At 41.6% G+C, this 21,526-nt stretch overlaps 1 protein-coding gene across 10 annotated transcripts in view; it reads left to right on the top strand.

Moving 5' to 3' along the window:
* The window catches only part of celsr1a (cadherin EGF LAG seven-pass G-type receptor 1a), a 100,430-nt gene extending 81,922 nt beyond the window's left edge, over positions 1 to 18,508 (top strand). For 4 of the 10 annotated variants that reach the window (XM_085387454.1, XM_085387460.1, XM_085387455.1 and 1 more), the window contains 17 exons: positions 774 to 957; positions 1,047 to 1,190; positions 1,271 to 1,454; positions 1,592 to 1,759; positions 1,866 to 1,992; positions 2,089 to 2,289; positions 5,983 to 6,157; positions 6,722 to 6,834; positions 7,710 to 7,789; positions 7,899 to 8,025; positions 8,152 to 8,277; positions 9,311 to 9,438; positions 13,531 to 13,631; positions 13,740 to 13,880; positions 15,410 to 15,676; positions 15,756 to 16,119; positions 16,922 to 18,508. In XM_085387454.1, the coding sequence (XP_085243580.1) occupies positions 774 to 957; positions 1,047 to 1,190; positions 1,271 to 1,454; positions 1,592 to 1,759; positions 1,866 to 1,992; positions 2,089 to 2,289; positions 5,983 to 6,157; positions 6,722 to 6,834; positions 7,710 to 7,789; positions 7,899 to 8,025; positions 8,152 to 8,277; positions 9,311 to 9,438; positions 13,531 to 13,631; positions 13,740 to 13,880; positions 15,410 to 15,676; positions 15,756 to 16,119; positions 16,922 to 16,949 (2,658 nt within the window). In that variant the 3' untranslated portion in view covers positions 16,950 to 18,508. Of the gene's footprint in view, positions 1 to 773; positions 958 to 1,046; positions 1,191 to 1,270; positions 1,455 to 1,591; positions 1,760 to 1,865; positions 1,993 to 2,088; positions 2,290 to 5,982; positions 6,158 to 6,721; positions 6,835 to 7,709; positions 7,790 to 7,898; positions 8,026 to 8,151; positions 8,278 to 9,310; positions 9,439 to 13,530; positions 13,632 to 13,739; positions 13,881 to 15,409; positions 15,677 to 15,755; positions 16,120 to 16,888 lie in introns of all 10 variants that reach the window. The other 6 variants (XM_085387458.1, XM_085387463.1, XM_085387459.1 and 3 more) reach the window with 5 other exon arrangements.
* Positions 18,509 to 21,526: the final 3,018 nt, after the last annotated feature.

The following is a 21,526-nucleotide window of genomic DNA, read 5'->3' as shown; positions in this document are numbered from 1 at the left end:
TGAAAACTGAGAATTCAATAGACTAGAAACTGCTGTCGCTCACGGTGAAAGAATTTCGTCAATACGACTTGTACTTTTCATATGGGAACAATTTGTTTCGGCCTGACTTTTCTGTTCATTTTAAGCAGCAAAAGTGAGGTGCATGTCTGTGTCGTGTGTATGGAGCCATTGGGTGCAGTCACTATAGCAACCAGGCTCACACCTGCCTGCTTAACGAGCTCTCTCTCTCTCTCTGCCAAGATTCATCTTAAACACTTCTCTTTCAACTGCTGCTGTGTCCACAGTGTTAAAGCCATCATTTTACCCTCAAAACGTAGCCATCGTTGTTCTCTTTCCAACACTGTTTTTCAAAGCTCAGACTTTTACATTTTTTAAACTGTGTGGATCCAAGCAGAGGGATCAGATTTTAGTCATTCAGTGATTCAAAGAATATGACCTTTTAATATTAATTCAGATGTTTTCTGACTCTAAATGTTCTTTTGTCATTTCTTAGGTTTTTCTAATTTACAATTAAAACATTTTCAGCTTTTTTCCAACTTCTTCCTCTGTGTAAACGTCAGCTTTTAGCAGTTCAGCACCTTTGTTTTCAGGTTAAATTCTGTATTTTTCATCTCATTCAAAATTTTTAACTCAAAATTCAGCAATTAATTCATTTCAGTGCATACATTCAGATTCAAGCATTCACACTGCAGTTTCTTCAGAAAATGCACTTTCTAGTTTGAATATATAAATTCTTTTTTCAATCGTAGCTTGGCAATTTGTGTTTTTTCCAGAACTTGGTGCGAGCAGGCAGCGCCATACTGGATCCCAACACCAAGGACCACTGGGACCAAATCCAAAGGACAGAGAGCGGGACCGCACATTTGCTCCGAAACTTTGAGGACTACGCGAGCACGCTGGCACAGAATGTCCGGAAAACCTACCTGAAGCCCTTCACCATCGTCACTGAAAACATGAGTGAGTCTCCAAACTGTAATTGAATTGTGCTTCAGCTGCGGGAAAAAAACGATAACACAAGTCTTTACTGTGTCTCCTGTTTATTTCAGTTCTAACTGTGGACTACTTGGATGTGTCGAATCCAGAGAGGGCAACATTTCCTCGCTTCCAGGAAATCCAGGAGGCCTACCCCAAAGAGCTCGGGTCTTCTGTCCGCTTCCCACAGTTTAATATCGGTACTCAGGGAAACAAAGGTGGGAACGATGCCTCAATCAGACCTCGATTAAATTTTTTTCTGCTTTTAAAGCTTCATCTTCTTTCTTTCTGACATCAGCAGAGCCCACTCCTGCCCCTCCAGCTCAGACAGAAGCTGTCCTAGAGGAGGAGCACACAGTTTCAGATAGGAAACGCCGCCATCTCGAGCCACCTGCCCCTCTGCCTGTTGCTGTGGTGATAGTGTACAAGTCGCTGGGAAAGCTCCTTCCTGAAAGATACGACGCAGACCGCAGGAGTCTGAGGTAAACTATGGCTGACCTCTGTGAAAGCCATCTACTGCTATTGTGCTTGACTTCTTGCTCAGAATGAACAAGTGGTGAACACCAGAAGGTGCAGAGAAAACTTTATGCGAATGTTAGTGTACAATGTGTATTTCCAGAGTCCCCAACCGTCCGGTGATCAACACAGCCATCGTGAGCGCCACGATCCACAGCGAAGGTCAGCCTCTTCCTACCGTCCTGGACCCCCCGGTCATCTTGGAGTACACCCTGCTGGAGACAGAGGAGCGAACCAAACCCGTCTGCGTGTTCTGGGACCACTCAGTCGGGTGAGTTAAATTTGAAATACATTGTAGTTAAATGAATTGTTTTCACATGGCTTTAAGAGTATACATTACTGGTCTCACCTGTGCTTGTGTTCGTTGGCGTGTTTAGGAGCGGAGGCACAGGCGGCTGGTCCTCTAAAGGCTGCGAGGTGCTCAACAGGAACAACACCCACATTAGCTGTCAGTGTAACCACATGACCAGTTTTGCTGTGTTGATGGACATTTCCAAAAGAGAGGTAGAGCTTAAAACTTCTCTCATTTCAGTTTCGTTTTAAAACACCTAGTGGTTGTTACTGATCACCAACTCGCTGTCTTGGAACTGCTCTCCACAGCACGGCGATGTCCTGCCTCTGAAGATCGTCACGTACACCACAGTCTCCGTGTCCCTGTTTCTCCTCCTGATCACCTTCATCCTGCTGTGCCTGTTGCGCAGGCTCCGTACCAACCTCCACGCCATCCACAGGAACCTGGTGGCAGCGCTCTTCTTCTCCGAGCTTGTCTTCCTCCTGGGCATCAACCAGACTGACAATGTGGTAAGTGCATTTTTTTTTTTCCTGCAAAGTGTTTTTTATCTTGCACGGTTATTCCCAGCCGTCTTTGTCAGATGTCCTGTAGCTCTGTCATGTGAGCTTCCTATGTCATATGAATATTTCTTCATCAACAATAATCTTTCTCCTAATTGAAGCGAATTATGACAATGATTCGATTCTAGTTTGCTTCAGTTTCTTAGAGGTGGACATTTTAGCTAGCAGTGTTTATTAAATATTTGGATAATTAGTTATAATTATCATTTACTTTTGGCTTACCATTGAAAAGTTATTGACTAGCAGCAGTTTTTCAAATTCTTCATTCATTACTAAGCGGTGAGTTGAACTATATAAATGTCACAGTGTATGCATCCCCGTTTGTTTGTTGTTATTAAGGTAAAAAGCTGTTATGGGCTAGCTCTGCTTAAGAATTTTGGTAAAAAATGACCTCTGCCACAGAATTCTTGCTGAAGTTGACCTGGATTTTGCAGGAATCGATGACTTTAACTAAAACAGTTGAGAATTTAAATATATAATTACTGCTTTTAAAAAAAAAAATGGTAAATTAATGTGTGCAGTATTCTCAGATTCATGTTTTCCTCTTCAGACATATTTGATTAATTCAAGAAATACAAAGATATTAACGTGCCAGAATTAAATCTGTCCTGTATTTAGCATTATTTGCGCAGCTGTTCCATTTAACTGCAGTGTGTAATGGTGTGTGGCTCCATAGTGTAGGCTGGTTTAGTTCCAGCTGTAGATTCAAATCCCCTACGAGGTTGTGTCATGAACGGGATCCAGTGTAACACACCTGAACATGTGGATTGTTTGCTGTAGTGACACCTTTTGTCAAGATAGCAGCTTAAATGAGCATATATTTAATGTGAAATAATCTCAAAATACCATTGCTATATAAATTAACAAACATTCCTCTATATTCCTAAGATCCCAATCTGCTTTGATGATGGGCTTTTTCTCCTTTCCTGCAGAGCGTCATCTGCACTGTTACCCACATCTGGAAATCTTTGATCAGTAGCAAACCTTTGCGATTAAGAGTTAATACGTATTTGAAAATGTCTCTGTGTAGTGTTTTACAGCGTGCTGGACTGCAGGTTCTAGCTTGTGAATGATGCACTGTCAGATTAGAACTGATCTTTTCACTCAGGAGTGTGGCTGCTCCTCTCTACAGCCCATCACAGCAGCTGCACGATCAGTTACAAAGCCAACGAACCATGCGTGTAATTTCTTTACAGATTCCCTTCATACGTGCAGGATTTGGCAGACAGCATCCCCAAATACACAGCTGCAATTTAACAACTTAAAAGAATAAACTGCACACCTTTGTAGGGAATACTGAAGTATTCCCTACAAAGGTGGGTTGGTTGACACACAGTAGGAATATTTCTAGGATTAGACTCTTGACACTGTGAATCTGGCTCATTTCTCTTTTATTTAGTGAATTGTAGTTTCCATTATGAAAGATCAGTATATAATAAGAAACTACTGGTGGAGAAATTACACCATGATTAAATTCTGATCGTTACCATGTAAAGCAAGATAGAGTACATATGTACATGGTCTAAAAACCAGACCATGAAGTCATGTGCTACAAACATGAGTGGTGTGGGGCATCTGAGATGCGGGATAAAGAGCTTTCTCTCTGGTGTTTACTTCATCAGAGCTTCCATGAAGCTTACCATATTTGTTTTTCCTTCAGGCAGCCCTCTAATGCTGGGTTGACAAGAGCAGTACAAGACTTAATGGGCCAAGACCTACCTGAGAGTCTTTCTTTATCTGACAGATTATGCGTTGTGATTGTCGACTAATGACTGTAATAGTCAGGAATGTGCTATTTACCAAACTGCTTTTCCAATATAACCTCGTGTAAGTTCATGTTAGTGAGCTGCCATTCCTGGATAAATCTTATGTGAGGATGTAGTCTACCTTAATTGAGTTAAAAGCCTTTGTTAGTCACTGATATGGCTAGTAACTACTCTCAGTTCCATATACATACAGTAAAGGATCAAAAGGTATCGGATATCTTTGAAGTCTGTTGACATACACATACACAAACCTCTGTGGGCCAGTAGTGGAGACGTGCTGTGACTGGTACCTGTCTCTAAAAGCTGGCCTCAGGGTGGTAAGTCCTGGCAAGGGTTTTCCCAAACAGCTTTAGTTTTTACTTGATAAAAAATCTCAAATGTCTGTGGTACAGACAACACCATTAATCTCTTAATTGACAAGTAGAAGAAATCAGGTTTAAAAAGGGAGCTATAAGGATACATTTAAAGGTGTACTTTTTTGCCCTTTAGCCAAGAGTTAGAGAAGATCATTGCCTTACTTATCTCTGTGTGCTGGTTTGTGATCCTAGCGCCGCCTATAAGTAGCAGCTCAAAAGGACAACTAGCACCTCAAAGCTTAACCCTTGTAAGTACAACATGTTTAAGGTTAATGAGTCAGCTTTACGTAGTCTGGTTAAACCAGATGTTTTAACCCAAGGCATCGGGAGACGCACTGTCAGTCCTGTAACTCCATGGAGGGTTGTAACTACCACCCCCAGCTGTCAAACAGATATACATGTGCTTCTGAATAGTACTTGCAGTGGTAATGAATCGGGGATGAAAGCGAAGCCTGTTCAAGAGGCATAGCCCTGGTGGTTTGTGCTTTATTTACGACTATCTCACACCTCATCATTCACATGACAGAAGATGTCAAATCAGCCCCGTATTTCAAGGTTAGGTCCCATAAATGAATCCTACAACGAGTGATTCAGCAGCCCCTTCACATTTCGATAAACCTGCTATAAATCTAAAAGAAAAGGATATCTGCAGATGTCAAAATAAACACATGCACACATATGTACTGCTGAGCTTACAAGAAGCAAGTAAGTTTACAGGCGCCAGAGGAGTTGTGGGAGTTTTGTCTTTGGGTCTGTACAAATGTTCTGACTCACCATGTTTTGACTGGGATGAGGTGGTAAAAGCACATGCTGCTTTATATTTATGGAGTATTGTTTTGTGGAGTGGAAGCCAAGTCTGCAAGGAGATGCTTAAAAGAGAAAGTTTAATCTCTTTGGGGTTTTTGGTTTTTTTTGCATCTCTTTGATTTGCTAAGCGCTTGCTAGTGTGCGTGCAAAGTTTAGGTGTGTGTGTAGGTAAACGTGCATCAGAGCAGTGGAATGCTGTCGGTGTGTGCCCAGGGCCATCTCCAGGGATGATTTATAACGCTGTCAAAGTAGTTTCTCCTTCTTCTTCTCTGATCTCCACAGCAATACAAAACATTAGTAAAATACACCGTATCTCAGCATTCACTGACACACACCATTCTTCTACTGTAGCACCAGACAGCACAAAATGGGAGGAGGGGAGATACAGGAATGTGGGGACAGTTTGAATCATTGCCGTGTTACGAAAAGACGTTGTGACATAAAAACGTTTACTGTCAGTTCACAAATTGAATAGTTTATTGACAAGGCTTTCAAGATTTTAAAAAATATTCAAAAATTGGATGGTTTATTTCCCGGTTGTCTGCTTGAATATCCAAAGATGAACAAACAGAAAATTGTCTTATTTTGAAAGGCTGGATGATTCGTGCACTGATATATAGATTTAATGGTACTGCAGAACCAAAGTGGCCGATACTGTTCTGTACCTAAAAGTCTGGCACTCTCTTCTTTTCTCCCGTCCTACAAACTCGCAGTTTGTGTGCACCGTGATCGCCATCCTCCTCCATTACTTCTACATGTGCACCTTTGCCTGGATGTTCGTGGAGGGGCTGCATATCTACCGCATGCTGACCGAGCTGCGGAACATCAACTACGGTCACATGAGGTTCTACTACGCCATGGGCTGGGGCATACCGGCTATCATCACTGGTGAGTTACACTCACACATGTTCGCCAGGACAAGCAACAGTGCGATAGGAGATGGCAGATTGTCGGGAGACTCGTGTCATGACTCGTCTTTTCTGAAAAGGCTATGATCCCTGTGGGAAGATCGCTGAATGAGACAGCAGGAGAAACAATGAAAAGGAAATGGTTGTTACTTAGATGCTCACATTGTGTCAAAATGAGAAAAAAAGAAGGGCGTAAAAATAATATATATATAATTTAAACAATTTGTGTCATGTTTATATGTTTTCCTTCTGTCTGATTCCTCCTTTTAGGGCTACTCTTGTGTCACTTTTATAAAATTTGTTAAACACTTACCAGATGCTGTGTGATATAGTGATTTCGTCAGCACTGGATGCTTGGATTATGTTTTTGGAAGAGGCAAATAGATATATAAAATATATACGGAGGTCCAAATGTGACAAAATTAGTGAGCGATTATGATGTGTAACTGAAAAAAAGAATCCAAAATATTTTAATAATATAAAGTCAGACTGATTTGATCAAAATGTTATTTCTCCACTGTGTTTTCATTGTGTTTGTGTGTAGGTTTGGCAGTTGGCCTCGATCCTCAGGGTTATGGAAACCCAGATTTTTGTTGGCTTTCTGTCCATGACACACTCATCTGGAGCTTTGCAGGGCCCATCTTTGTAGTCGTGCTGGTATGTCCAATATCTCTTTTAACCCTTTAAGACTGGTGACGGGGATGCCCCGTTTTGCGTAACTATTTTTAAATCCCAGTAGAACTGCAACCACGTAAGCTAGCGCAATAATTTTTTTTGCATATCAAACCGGAGGAGTTGTACTTACATCTTGTACCATCAGTTTGTCCTAGGTCACGGTTTCCTTCCACATCCATTCCAGAAACACGCTTTGCCGATCCGATCAGTTGTTTGTAACGCTTCCTATGTTGGAATAGACGTCAGCACGAACTATTGCATGTCCGCCATTACCTGCCCGAAACCGGAAGTGACATAATTTTCATGGAGAATGTAGTTGTTTTTTTCCTTCAGAACCTTATAAGGCTATATTGGTGTTTTTTAAAAGTCATGTTTGACTTTGTGCTTTCCTGTATCGTTTCTGGGATGCTTAGAACTCAAATTGCACTGCTGGAAATAGTTTATTTTGATGCACATGCTGTGTTTTTGCAAATTTGCATTATAATATTTATTTTTGTGTTTTCCTGTAGTATATAAAAATTGGTGTATCTCAAAAATAAAACTATGAAGACACTCAAAATAAGTTTCCTGTGGCTAGAAACTATTTCGTACAACTTTTTTGTATTTACAGTTTTGAGGGATAAACCTCTTAAATTTCTCTAACTAGAAATATATGTAATAACAACAAAAACGATTTTCAATTTTTTGTAGTTTATTGCACTTTTTTGCAATTTATGTAGTTACTATGGACTCAATGCAAAATAATAAAAGACGCTAATTATGTCTCAATCAGCAGTTGAGTAAAAAGAGCTTTTCATAGATTGATTTATTTATATTCATATTAGTTCAAATTCTCCATATTTTCCTTCCCCTTACAGGTGAACATAGTGATCTTTGTTCTCGCTGCCAAGGCTTCCTGTGGTCGGAGACAGAAGGCTGTAGAGAAGTCAGGAGCTATGTAGGTTCCCACATCACATTAGCCATTTCACATACATCAAAGGATCCAGTTGCTACCTTGAGTTTGTCTTTTTATACCATTATTAAAACTTTTATGTTTCCCAACGCAGTCCTGCCCTACGTATGGCCTTCCTCCTTCTGGTGCTCATCAGTGCCACCTGGCTGCTCGGTCTAATGGCAGTCAACAGCAATGTAATGACTTTCCATTACCTGTTTGCTGTCTTCAGCTGCTTGCAGGTATCTGCTAACCCCACACTGAGCTCTGGATGCACAGATAATCCACACACACTTTTGAAAACAATTCACATTTGATTATTTACTCTCCTCAGCAATACATACATACGTTCTCCTGCTTTTTTTCAGGGAGTCTTCATTTTCTTGTTCCATGTGGTCTTCAACAAAGAGGTGAGGAAAAACCTCAAGAACATCTTCAAAGGAAAGAAGAGCATACAAGACGAGTCCAGCACCACAAGGGGCTCTTTGCTAACAGTAAGTGAACAAACATTTACTTTATATACATGCATATAGTAGGGATGGGAATCGAGAACCAGTTCTTGTGGAAAACCGGTTAGCAGTTGGCATGCCTGCCTACTGATCGCACTCATCAGTTGCACTCACACTACAATCAGCTGATTTCAGTTCAAGTATCAGAAGAGGAAAAAAGCGACTCAGTATAGAGCAGGAGTGTCCAACTCCAGGCTTCAAGGGCCGGTGTCCTACAGGTTTTAGATCTCACCCTGGGTCAACACACCTGAATCAAATTATTAGTTCATTACCAGGCCTCTGGTAATGTGGACATTTATTTTATTTTTGTTGCACTAAAGGACGAGATAAATGGTAAAGTGGAAAACTGCATCCAGGACAGAAACAACTGCATAATGCTGCTAACACAACTTCGGTTCTTTATAAGCATCTGCCGTCAGCATGCTGATGCTAAGCTAGCCAAGAACTTAGAGCGAAAGCTGAGTGAATCGCAACCCCAACAGCCAGACCCTTAACTTCAACAGGCAACAACGAGATGAGCAGTCAGGCTGCTCCCTTTCTACCTGTTCACGTTTCTAAAGCAGTGTCACTATGGAGATCGCTCTTTTGTGCTGGTTTACATCTTGGCTTTGTGCAGTCAGCTTTTTATTAGAGATGTGTGTCCTCATAAGAGATTTGTGTTGGTTTTTTTAAGTAATGGCTCCAACAAAGAGGGGAAGTACCTCAACAAACATTCAAACCACAGCATGCAATCCATTTGAATGAATGTAATTTCTTTATTGCTCCTTAGCAATGGTGGTTTCTCTCAAAATGGCGCCAATGAGAATCGATAAGTGATATCAATAATGGAATCGCTGAATTCTTCTCAATCCCCATCCCTATACATATATATCGATACATTTAAATATGTATCTTTAAGATTTCATCAAGTTATTCAACATTGTTTCTTATTTCTTTATATGCTCTTTTGTTTAATTTGGTTTTCGGTCACATAGCTCTTGTTTAAAATATAACCTTTGTTATATTCCTCCATCTTCAGCGCTCTCTCAACTGCAACAACATGTACACAGAGGACGGCGCAGTGTACCGTTCAGGCATTGGCGAGTCTACCGTCTCACTGGACAGGTCAGCCAAGAGCCGCAGTAGCTACCTGGCTTACACACTCAGGTACAACACGCTGACTGACTGCATGGCTTTTTGCACTCTGCTGTGTGATGAGCGTGTCTTGGTATTCCTTTCAGATTTCTTTCTTTGGTGCCCTTTTTGCATGTCTGAGATGCAGAAGTCTCACACTGACTAACACACCTTACTGCATCACACACACACACGCGCTGCATAAGTATACACACGCCCTGTCCACCCTTATTCTCCAAAGGTATCTTGTTTCTTACACCACATGCATTCTGCCACATATTGGCACCTTCTGCATGAAAATTTTACTGACATTTGCCAATGCATGGCCTGTTTGCAAAAAACTAAATGCACACAAATAGACATATATTCCTCCATATTACTGTGTTATTAAATTAGATGATTAGATTCTACTATTGCTTATGTGAAATTTGATGTGGTACAAGTAAATGCAAAATGCAGTTTTCAAATGATGAGTGGATTTATTAAGGGAAATAAGCCAAACCTAATAAAAGAAATCATGATTCAAAATCTGCCTTTTGTATTTACTCAATTTATCTTTGTCTGATATTAAAATTTCTTTGATCTAAAACATAAGCATGACAAATATACAAAAAATTAGACATAAATCTTTTTTCACACCACTGTAGGTGCTGCCAAAATGTGTAAAGCTTTCTTTTCTATTGTACTTCACGTTAGTTTTAAGCACAGAGGAGACAGAGTCCATGTGCTTTAGAGTTTATGTATAAGGAGCCCATTCTCACTCCTGAGATGTAATATACTGGGGATTTGTTGATTTCCATGAGAACGCAAAAGCCGACTTTCCGCGTTCCTATGCTACCCGCCGGATTGTGGATGAAATCCAGTAGAACGACGATCCCGTGGTAATAGACGTTCCAGCCATGTATTCCAGCCCTAACCCTAACCTTATCCCTAACCTTAACCACCACTTTAATGACGTTAGATAGTGTTTTACAAAACGATTTACAGTGGGGCAAAAAAGTATTTAGTCAGCCACCGATTGTGCAAGTTCCCCCACTTAAAATGATGACAGAGGTCAGTAATTTGCACCAGAGGTACACTTCAACTGTGAGAGACAGAATGTGAAAGAAAAATCCATGAATCCACATGGTAGGATTTGTAAAGAATTTATTCGTAAATTAGGGTGGAAAATAAGTATTTGGTCACCTCAAACAAGGAAAATCTCTGGCTCTCACAGACCTGTAACGTCTTCTGTAAGAAGCTTTTCTGTCCCCCACTCGTTACCTGTATGAATGGCACCTGTTTGAACTCATCATCTGTATAAAAGACACCTGTCCACAGCCTCAAACAGTCAGACTCCAAACTCCGCCATGGCCAAGACCAAAGAGCTTTCGAAGGACACCAGGAAAAGTATTGTAGACCTGCACCAGACTGGAAAGAGTGAATCTACAATAGGCAAGCAGCTTGGTGTGAAAAAATCAACTGTGGGAGCAATCATCAGAAAATGGAAGACATACAAGACCACTGATAATCTCCCTCGATCTGGGGCTTCATGCAAGATCTCATCCCGTGGGGTCAAAATGATCATGAGAACGGTGAGCAAAGATCCCAGAACCACACGGGGGGACCTGGTGAATGACCTGCAGAGAGCTGGGACCAAAGTAACAAAGGTCACCATCAGTAACACACTACAACGGCAGGGAATCAAATCCCGCAGTGCCAGACGTGTTCCGCTGCTGAAGCCAGTGCATGTCCAGGCCCGTCTGAAGTTTGCCAGAGAGCACATGGATGATACAGCAGAGGATTGGGAGAATGTCATGTGGTCAGATGAAACCAAAGTAGAACTTTTTGGTATAAACTCAACTCGTCGTGTTTGGAGGAAGAAGAATACTGAGTTGCATCCCAAGAACACCATACCTACTGTGAAGCATGGGGGTGGAAACATCATGCTATGGGGCTGTTTTTCTGCCAAGGGGACAGGACGACTGATCCGTGTTAAGGACAGAATGAATGGGGCCATGTATCGTGAGATTTTGAGCCAAAACCTCCTTCCATCAGTGAGAACTTTGAAGATGAAACGAGGCTGGGTCTTCCAACATGACAATGATCCAAAACACACCGCCCGGGCAACAAAGGAGTGGCTCCGTAAGAAGCATTTGAAAGTCCCGGAGTGGCCTAGCCAGTCTCCAGACCTCAACCCCATAGAAAATCTGTGGCGGGAGTTGAAAGTCCGTGTTGCTCGGCGACAGCCCCAAAACATCACTGCTCTCGAGAAGATCTGCATGGAGGAATGGGCCAAAATACCAGCTACTGTGTGTGCAAACCTGGTAAAGACCTATAGTAAACATTTGACCTCTGTTATTGCCAACAAAGGTTATGTTACAAAGCATTGAGTTGTATTTTTGTTATTGACCAAATACTTATTTTCCACCCTAATTTACGAATAAATTCTTTACAAATCCTACCATGTGGATTCATGGATTTTTTTTTCACATTCTGTCTCTCACAGTTGAAGTGCACCTCTGGTGCAAATTACTGACCTCTGTCATCATTTTAGGTGGGGGAACTTGCACAATCGGTGGCTGACTAAATACTTTTTTGCCCCACTGTAAGTAAAACGTACATGTGTGGATTCATTCCAAACGGTTCTCATGTTTCATCAATCTCATAATATGGGGACGTGTTCGGTGCCCAGAAGCGTAATATACTGAAGATTTGTCACCTGGCGCTTTGGGAGTGAGAACATGTTGGTATAAGATGATAAGACTGAATGAAATTTAATCTCAAAATTTAACCGTCACGGTGTTCTTGCCAACTCCATTAGTTTTACATATGTTGCTAAAGTAACACCGGTTTAGCTAGTAAAATTTTAGCTTGGTATTTCTAAATACATGCGTTATTGCAATGTTCTGCAGTTGAAATTTGCTGGAAATTATTGTACTTCAAACTGAACTTACTAAAGACATAACATTAATACATCACAATAATAATTATATAGCTTTGTGGTCCAAGCTAGCTACAGACTACTAGCATGTTTGATCTTGAGCAGTACAGCTAAATCAGAAAGCTAAGTTTGACTGTGTGACAGGTGTGTTCTTGATATATCTATAAAGGTTGACATTGAAAGATGAATCTGCGCCAAAATATAGATGTTTGTCATCTTAAGCTAATCTCCCCTCTTCTACAAGCTGTATCTGTTCAGTGTTCACTGACATGCTTTCATTACAGTAGGCTTGTGTTTCATATACCTGGTGTTTTTAAGCGCTTTACAGTATCACACTTTCGTCTGACTGTACGCCTAGCCCGTAAAGCTGTCATCTGGGTAATAAGAGCTGACTCTAGGGTCAATAAGAGTAGTAACGCTGTGGGGGAAGAAATGTGGCGAGCTGTCTGTAGGTGAGGCGTAGAAAGAAGCAGATAAGAGAGCAAAAAGTGGGGAAACTATAAAGAGACGAAGAGGAGAAAAATAATGGAGAGATGTGGAAAGAAAAAAGCAGAAACGAAGGGGGGATGGAATTATACCTGTTGAGGTAGGAATGTAATGTAGACGTGCATACCTCTTCCCTGGAGCTGTTGGCACGTCTTCAGCTGCTTCCAGAAGCTTCTCTTAGATCAGCCATCAGACAGGTCAGAGTCTCTAGTAGCAGTTTTTGCCCTCCAGCCAAGTTCTCATTCCAACCTGGAATAAACGGCTTCAGACAGAGAGGACGGGAGAGGAGAGAAAAACGTAACCCATTTGTCATTTTGATCCATTAAATGATTACTAAACATGCTAAAATTCTGAATTCTTGCAATAATTATACCACGACCAGTAACTGATGAAGAGAGGGTAAACCTGTATTCGATTTTTTTCAGTATTAATGATCAAGCTGGGACTTTCTGACATTAGACAAACAGCAGCACACACAAACTAAATGTCATATTCGCTTTGTCTGTGTCAAGGCAATCAACAGTACCAGATGTTTTGTAATGAGAGATGTCTGCTGCATCAGCTGTTAAACATCAGTTGTGTAAAACCACAAGTTGGGGCTTGAATTAACTTCCAGCAATGATGTACTTCCCCTCTGTGTCTCCTCTAAATCTACACCTCTGTTCATCTGCTCCTGTTTCTCTCTTGCCTGCCTATGCCGTCCTTGGTTTTTCTAGGGAGGAGTCTGGTCAGAAGCCCAGTGGCTCTTCAGGAACAGCTAAAGGCCACACGGACCTGGATGGACCTCTGTTCCATAGAAATGGCACCAAAGGAGATGGTAAGCTTTTTATATTGAATTGCATTTCCAATGTTTCATTTCCAGGTCTGTTTTACTGATGTACTGTATTTGTTCACTGGTCTGTTTCGCCATCATTTCTTCAATTAGACTCTGACTCAGACAGCGAGCTTTCAGTAGATGAACACAGCTCCTCCTATGCCTCCTCCCACTCCTCCGACAGCGAGGATAATGATATTGATGTCAAGCCAAAGTGGAACAACGAGAGGCCTCTTCACAGCACTCCAAAAGGTAAATGCACAAGTCTCTTAAAGTTACAGCGTGTAAAATTCTCCCCACTACAGATTGCAGAAGATTCAGTTGATTGCAGATTACTGTCAGCTGAGTTCTGTTACATCGGCAATAAATTGGGAAATAAAAATTAGATGTGGTTAATTATATATTTTGCCGTAATACGTTTTTACCCCTTGTCACCTTAAAACCATCTGTAGTGTACAAAGTAACTGTGTAGGCTGTCAGTTAGTCTATTGTTTACCTCAGCTGTCAATGCAGGGTGAAAAGTGTCCACATTTATTTTCTCTGAGCAAGACTGTAAAACTTTTTGAAAGGAGTCTGATATAAATCAGTGAAGTTCACTTTTGTCCAACGACAGTGATACTGAGGTGAGTTTTTGAGGATTTTTGAGCAACTTTTCTGTTGGTAAGTGATGCTGTTAGCCTCTGTTAGCTCCTCTTAGCCTCTGTTAGCTCCTCTTAGCCTCTGTTAGCTGCTGTTAGCTGGCACTTGTGAAACTCTCTTTGAAGTACATGTAACTTGGACACAAATAAGCTTGCGTATTTTATGACATTTTGTGAGATCTAGTTTGCTTTCACTTTAATAATTTAATAATTTATGAGCATTCTTCATTGTTATAGGAGGGCAAACCCAAAAGTAAGGGCTCCTATTATTTTAGAAATACAAACAACAGCTTATTTTCCATAATATTTACATCATTTTAAATTTTAAAGGCTTGTTTATTTTTCTACATAATGGCTATTTCGGTCTATAAATTTTTGTAGACTCTGTGACAGTTATACAATGCCCATGTCATACCCGCTAGCCACCGCCACAGAATCGCCTTCCGGACAAATGTTCTTTCAACTTTGGGAACAGGTCGTACTCACTGGGTGCGAAGTCTGGACTGTAGGGTGGGTGGGTGATGAAGTTCCAACCAAAGTTTTGCAGGAGATGTTACAGTTTGAGCAAACCGTCACGCGGTGTTGTGGAGAATGCTTACGCACAGTCCGCATCTGTGTTTTGGGACCAAAAGGTGGTATTGTTGGTTTACTTCCTGCCTGTTGGGACCACAATACATGCTGACAGGTACTGGGAAAATCTGAGAAGGGCATTTCAGAACCAGAGAAGATGAATGCTGAGCAAGGGCGTAAGTATTCTCCACAACACCACGCGTCCACACGTTGCTCAAACTGTCGCTCTCCTGCAAAACTTTGGTTGGAACTTCATCACCCACCCCACCCTACAAGGGTATGACTGCCGCAGCGTTTACAAAAATGCATCGACCGAAACAGCGATTATTTATAGAAATAAATAAGTCTTCAAGCTTTAAAATTAGGTAAATATTATGGAAAATAAATGGTTGTTTGTATTTCTAAAATAATAGGAGACCTTACTTTTGGGATTGCCCTCGTAGAATTGTTTTTTTCTGTTAAATTATCAAAAAATGATCGACTGTGCCTTTAAGATATCATCTTTTTGCTCTAATGAACACTTTTTCTTCATATGATGTTGAATTAAATTGAAGTTTTCTCTTCCCTTCTCAGCAGGGCAATCAACATCTAATCACGCGAAGCCTTACTGGCCAACAGATGCCATTACAGCCAGTGACAGCGAGGACCCCGGTGGGACAGAGAGGCTGAGGGTGGAGACCAAGGTGAACGTGGAGCTGCACCCAGAGAACAAGCTCAACCACGTTGGTGAAAGAGAGAGGGAGGCTCTGCAGGAGAGAGAGAGACAGACTCCTACCAGTATGAAAGACTCAGCGCCTGCCAGTCAGCCTAACAGCAACCACCAGCCAGAGCAGAGAAAAGGTGAGGGGAGAAGTGTTTAGAGCCGATCTGAATCGACTTTATGTCACGCCTGCTCACACAAATCACTCGTCTCACTCAGGCATCTTGAAGAACAAGATCAGCTACCCTCCTCCGCTGACCGACAAGAACATGAAGAACCGTCTGAGGGAGAAGCTGAGCGACTACAACTCGCCCACCATCACCTCCCCTCCCCCCAACAACAACAACACCACCTCCCCAGCCCCTCCCTCCGTCAACATCATGACCCCGTCGTCCCGGACGCCTTCGTTGGAAGCCAACGAAGGAAGCCGACTCGGCAACCACGAGAGCGGCTCCCCCATCAAACCGCCTGTCGCCCCACGACCTCAGATTCCTCCAGGGGGTATCTACCGGGAGACAAATGGCGGAGTTGCCATGCACTTGAAGTCTGGGACGGTCAACGGAGGCAATGAGTCAGACTCAGAGTAAGAAAAGAATACTGCTTGTTTTTAGCACTAATGGCAACAGTAGTGACTAATACATGCAGTTCCAGGGGAAACTGCAGTGTGATTTCTGGAAGTTGCTGCAGACTCCCCGTGACTGTAGACGCTTGCAAGTTTTACAGAACTGCCGAGGTGCTGCCATGACAGTTTTACACAAACGAGTGTGGCCCTATTGTGACTGACATTTTAAATGTGGAGCACTTTGTCTAACCCCCTAGAAATTGATGTTGAGCAGTTTTCTACAGTGCACCCTTACGCCTCAAGTATGTGAAACTGAGAGGTCTCACTAACGGTGCCGCTCAGTACACCTGAGCGTGTGTCCAACAAATAAAAGATTCGAAATCAGTTTAACAGTGTTCGTAGAAGTTTAAAAACCTTGCAAGCAAGCACTATTTACAGTTAAATCAGCAACAATCAAGCTGATCACAGTGCCAACTAATGCAATATTGCATGCATCATAAAGGCTTTGTTGTTGCGAGTAAGTTGAGAAAACTGATGGCACCCTTATGTCCAGTATAACTGGGATAAAGCTATCCTGGTTTTTAAACTGTAAATGTGTTAACAATCCTCTTAATGACTATATTCCTTTAACTCGAGCATGAAATACTGCGACCATCCTGATTAAATGCTGCATGAGGACCCTCCCGCATCCCTGCACTCATTTTACCTTGCATGTTCCCCTCTTTTCTTTCTCTTTGCATCCCCCTCCCTCTCCTCTCCCTCCTGTCCTTTTGTTCCCCTCTGTTAACAGTGGCAGTAACGAGACTTCGATCTGACCTGTTAGGCAAACCCAGACCAGCCTGCCTTTATGAGAGGAGGAGCTAAACAACCTGCCAGGTCGAGGCTGAGGGGACCAAGAGTCGAGGAACATGAAAGGAAAAGTTGCAAGATGGAGAGGTGTTAAAGGATGGATGAAGAGAAGCCTGATCCTGTCAGCATCGCCGCTCCCGTCATGTTTCCTTTCTCGGGCGAGCAGTATTAATTGCAGACGTTAGGACTGCCTTAGATGAGAAAATAAGCAGAGATGTGAGCGATAACAAAGGGAACGCTGTGCTGGACTGTGTAAAGACACGGTTGAGCCACGTGTGCCAAAACCACTAATGGAAATCATTAGGAAGAGTCGGAAGATGAAGAATGACACCCAGAATGCATTGTGGGCCCTAACATGAAGCTCTTCTCTAGTGTTGGCGAGGAGCACATCAATATGTTCTGTTTCTTTAGGTGAAGTTAGCAAAGTGTCAGATGTAATAATCACTGTTCACGAACCTCTAAAGGCTGGTACCGTCACAGTTGTAATCCAAAATGATTTCAAAGACTGCAGGTCCCTCAGATGTCTGACACAGTTCATGCTGGGCAGAGCTATGAAACACAAAGTGCTCTTCTTTTTTGTTTTAATTAAAGAAAGGCTTCCACAGCCTCTCGGTGCAGTGTATTTAGAGTGTAAGTAACATGTAGATAATTTTAAAAAGTGAAGAAGAAATGATCTATTTTCTATGTCAGTTTTAGCAAGAACGCAGTAGTGAAAAAAAAGAACAGAAATCACATCGTACGCCGGTCTAACAGTCAGAGAACAACAAATATGCGCCGCGTGCCTTCATGCTGCATCGAGGCCTTACAAGCTCACACAATACTGTAAAAGGCTACAGTGGACTTCCACTCTACGGCGGTGCATTCACAGGCTGCTGCTGTTGTGTTTGAGTGCATGCACACACGCAAGAGTACGGTGTAAATGAACTTTAATTATGTGGAATGAAGAGGAATTCCTCCTCTGCTGAAAACTCAGCTTTGCAGTTGGAGCACTGTGAACCTGAAGCCTTGTTTTCCAGTGTTTGTCGAGCCTGTTTATCCAATGCAAGACACACTCCTGGTTACCAAAGTCATGAGATCTGGTGAATAAGCAGATTAGAGTTGGCCGTCAGCTCGGTTTAACTCCGTTTTAGTGCAGAATCTTTAAAATAAAATAAAAAAAAGCCATTTGTTGATCTTTCGTAGTGTAAAAGTAAGAAACAGACTAAGCGGGTCTGTTCAGAAATTGCGTAATTGATGCTGCCTTTTAATCGCTAAGTTTTCAAATGTGGGTTAAAACTCAAAATGACAGCAGCTCTGAAGCATTATGCAGCTAGTAAAAGGTCATTTTACAATGTACAGTCGCTAAATGCCTTTGTACCTTACATCCTGTACACGCCCAGTGTTTTGCCCTTATGTAATCAATGCTGTTGATAAGATGTGTGTTTTTGTATAATCTGAGACACTGGAAATGTTTTGTAACATAATGTATATTTATTTTTTATGGTTTTGAGACACTGGAAAGAAACAAAAAAAGATTGTATGACTGTAAAATTAAAAAGCAATGACATGATGAATTTTTAAATTGCGTTGTCTTAGCGTGTCTGTTTGACGGAAGGGAGCATGGCTGGTTCAAACATGTGCACCAGTCAAGCAAATGTGGTAACATCAACGTTTAGCGGTTTAACAAATGATGAGTAACACAAACTGGAAGTTACTCATTTCATAGTTCTACACTTAGGTTTAAGGTCTGAGCTCCCAGTTTTACGCACATTTGTATGACATGATATATTCTTGCTGGCCACTTTATTAGTTCCACCATGCTAGTACCAGGTTGGGCTCCCTTTCACTTACAGATTCATCATTCCTCAGAGGTTTTAGTCTATATTAACATGACAGCGTCACACAGTTTCTGCAGATTTCTTGGCTACACATCCATGATGCCACCACATCCCAAAGGTGTTCTATTGGGTTGAAAACTGATGACTGTGGAGGCCAACAAAGTACAGTGTGTTCATCGTTGTGCTCAAGAAACCAGTTTGACATGATTTCAGCTTTGCGGCATGGTGCCTTATCCTGCTGGAAGCAGGATGGACTACAGAGAGCTAAAGAGCCCAAGGAATGCCAGAAAATGTCCCCCACACCATTACGCCACGATTACTAGCCTAAACTGTTGATGCAAGGCAGGATGAATCAATTTTTTCATGATGTTTATGCCAATTATGACGATTTCTGTTGCAGCAAAAATCGAGACAATTCGGACCAGGCAATGTTTATCCAATCGTTATCTAAGGAGCTTGGAAAGAAAAGTGTCTGGACTTCTTTAAGTTGCTTGAAGACGTTTCACCTTTCATCCGAGGAGCTTCTTCAGTTCTAGGGTCAAAAGGTCACTCTTTCGAGGATGTCAAAGTTGACATTTGGCTCATGTGATTAGGTAGTGGATCTTTCTTTCTGATCTTTCTTTCCAAGCTCCTTAGACTACGATGACCTGGATGCCTGAGAACCTTCACAGACATCCAATCGTTATCTTCTATTGACCAAAAGTTTTGAGGCCACGCACATGACGCATTGTGAGTTCAGAGATGCTCTTCTGCGTACCTTAGTTAGCATGTTAGTCTGTTTGTGTTACTATTGCTTTCATTTCAGCTCAAAGCAGTCTTTCCATTCTCCTCTGACATCAACAAAGGAGGCAGACCTCCTTTTCGGGCATTCTCTGTAAACCTTAGAGATGGTTGTGTGACGGGAAAATCCCAACAGATCAGCAGTTTCTGAAACAAACCAACAACCACGCCCTTTCTTCCCCACTCCGATGCTGAGAGTGAACTTCACCAGATTGTCCATTGAGTTGGTGCCATGTCATTAGCTCATCATTATTATTACGGCAGATTATATCGGTAAGGAAGCTGAATAAATATTAACGTATAATTTATGGTGAAGCGGTGGGATTTGATAAGTTTGCACTTCTTCCCACTCATTTTCCATATGTTACTGAATAAGAAGAGGTGAAGCGATATTGAAATGTGTTCTGCTTTAGTTTAGCATTATTTTTCTCTTTATTGCTAAATGAAATTCTCTATATTGTTTACATGATCAAAATAACAAAGAAACAAACAAGATATTCACATAAACATGTGATTGAACAGGTTTGCTTAATAAAATGGCCACAAGTGAATCTTACTCATACTTAGTTCTCAGGTTGTTCTTGATAAATGACTTTCACTGTAAAGCCCTGTACTAAGCTTCTTTGGGTTCCTCTAAAGATGCACTGCTTTGGCTTTCCAAGGCTGATGGCCATCCCCACAAGATTAGGAGACTTAGAACAAAGAACTGAGTCTGATAGGACCGTTAATGATGCTTTCGGTTAAACTATGTGAGACTTAAGTGAATTACAGCTGTAAGGTGTGGAGTCCCTCTGTCTTCTTCGCATGTCTAACCTCAGCTGACTCATGTGACAGATGTTTGCAGGGCTTTTTTTTTTCGTTACATTTTTTATTTTATTTTTGAGGATCAGATGCCACATCAGGGTCTGGGAACAGGCAGCTGTGCTACGTCCGTGACACAAACCCTTGCACATAAAGTCGCTGCCACTGGGTATTGCTGAGGAAATGAATGTAAACAGGCACACAGAAAGGTAAGATGGCAGGGTCATGTTTCACAAGCCTATTGGGTGGTTAGGTGTTATAGCAACTGAAGCCAGGCCTCCCCTCAGGTGAAAAAGATAAAGTAAGTAGCTGGAACAGAGGTAGCCTGTCAAAATATGATGTGTGGTGGGATTAGATGGCTCAGTCGTGAAACCTGTACACATTAAGTGTACAGTGACAACACTTTGTCTGTGTTTATGATCTTTATTACATTAACTTCCTCAGTTGTAATTATTTTGTCAAAACAGGAATCATTTTGTCAGGTGGCCTGTATTTCACTTTGAGAAAAACCAAACCAAAAACCTCCAACTTAAACCTGAGAAGTTGGGTAGGCACATTCAACTGGCCTTGGAGCTCTTTCAGAGTCACCCTCTACCCTCTTCTTTATCTCTGTCCCATCACAGCCACTCAAACTAAATAATTCACACTCGTGAGAACTAAAGCTGGCATCCTGCAGGAGTCCATGAGCAGGATACAACCAGGCAGGAGAAAAAGAGCAGTTAACTAATACAACTGTGCCCTCTATTGGTAGACTGTGATAGTGAGTTTTGTTCTTCAGTAATCCAACTTGTGAGGGGAAAGTGTAAGTTTTCACTTCATATAAATTTGTTTGTTTTTTTGGTGCCTGTCCTGTTCAGCTATCAGAATTGTTGTCTGAAGGGCAGGAAAGATGCCCAATGGATTTATTTTTTCAAGTGGTCCACTTGATTGATCTGTATTATTATTGTTCATTTATTTATTTTATTTAAAGTTATTACAAATTGGACAGACAACTAGACAGAAAGGGTAAGAAAGAAAGAAAGAAAGAAAGAAAGAAAGAAAGAAAGAAAGAAAGAAAGAGGGGAAGGGGGGCAGTAAGAGAAGACACTGAGAAAATCTGTTGGATCACCTACTGTGGAGATACAGAAAATTATTTTACTGCTAGAATATAACCTGCATTATTAACATTGCATTAATAATAT

This window comes from Rhamphochromis longiceps, linkage group LG17 (assembly GCF_057381845.1).
Source record: "Rhamphochromis longiceps isolate RC_006_pf linkage group LG17, R_longiceps_female_GT1.1, whole genome shotgun sequence".
NCBI lineage: Eukaryota > Metazoa > Chordata > Actinopteri > Cichliformes > Cichlidae > Rhamphochromis > Rhamphochromis longiceps.
Note: the sequence above shows the minus strand (reverse complement) of the source record. Positions and strands in the feature narration are given on the sequence as shown.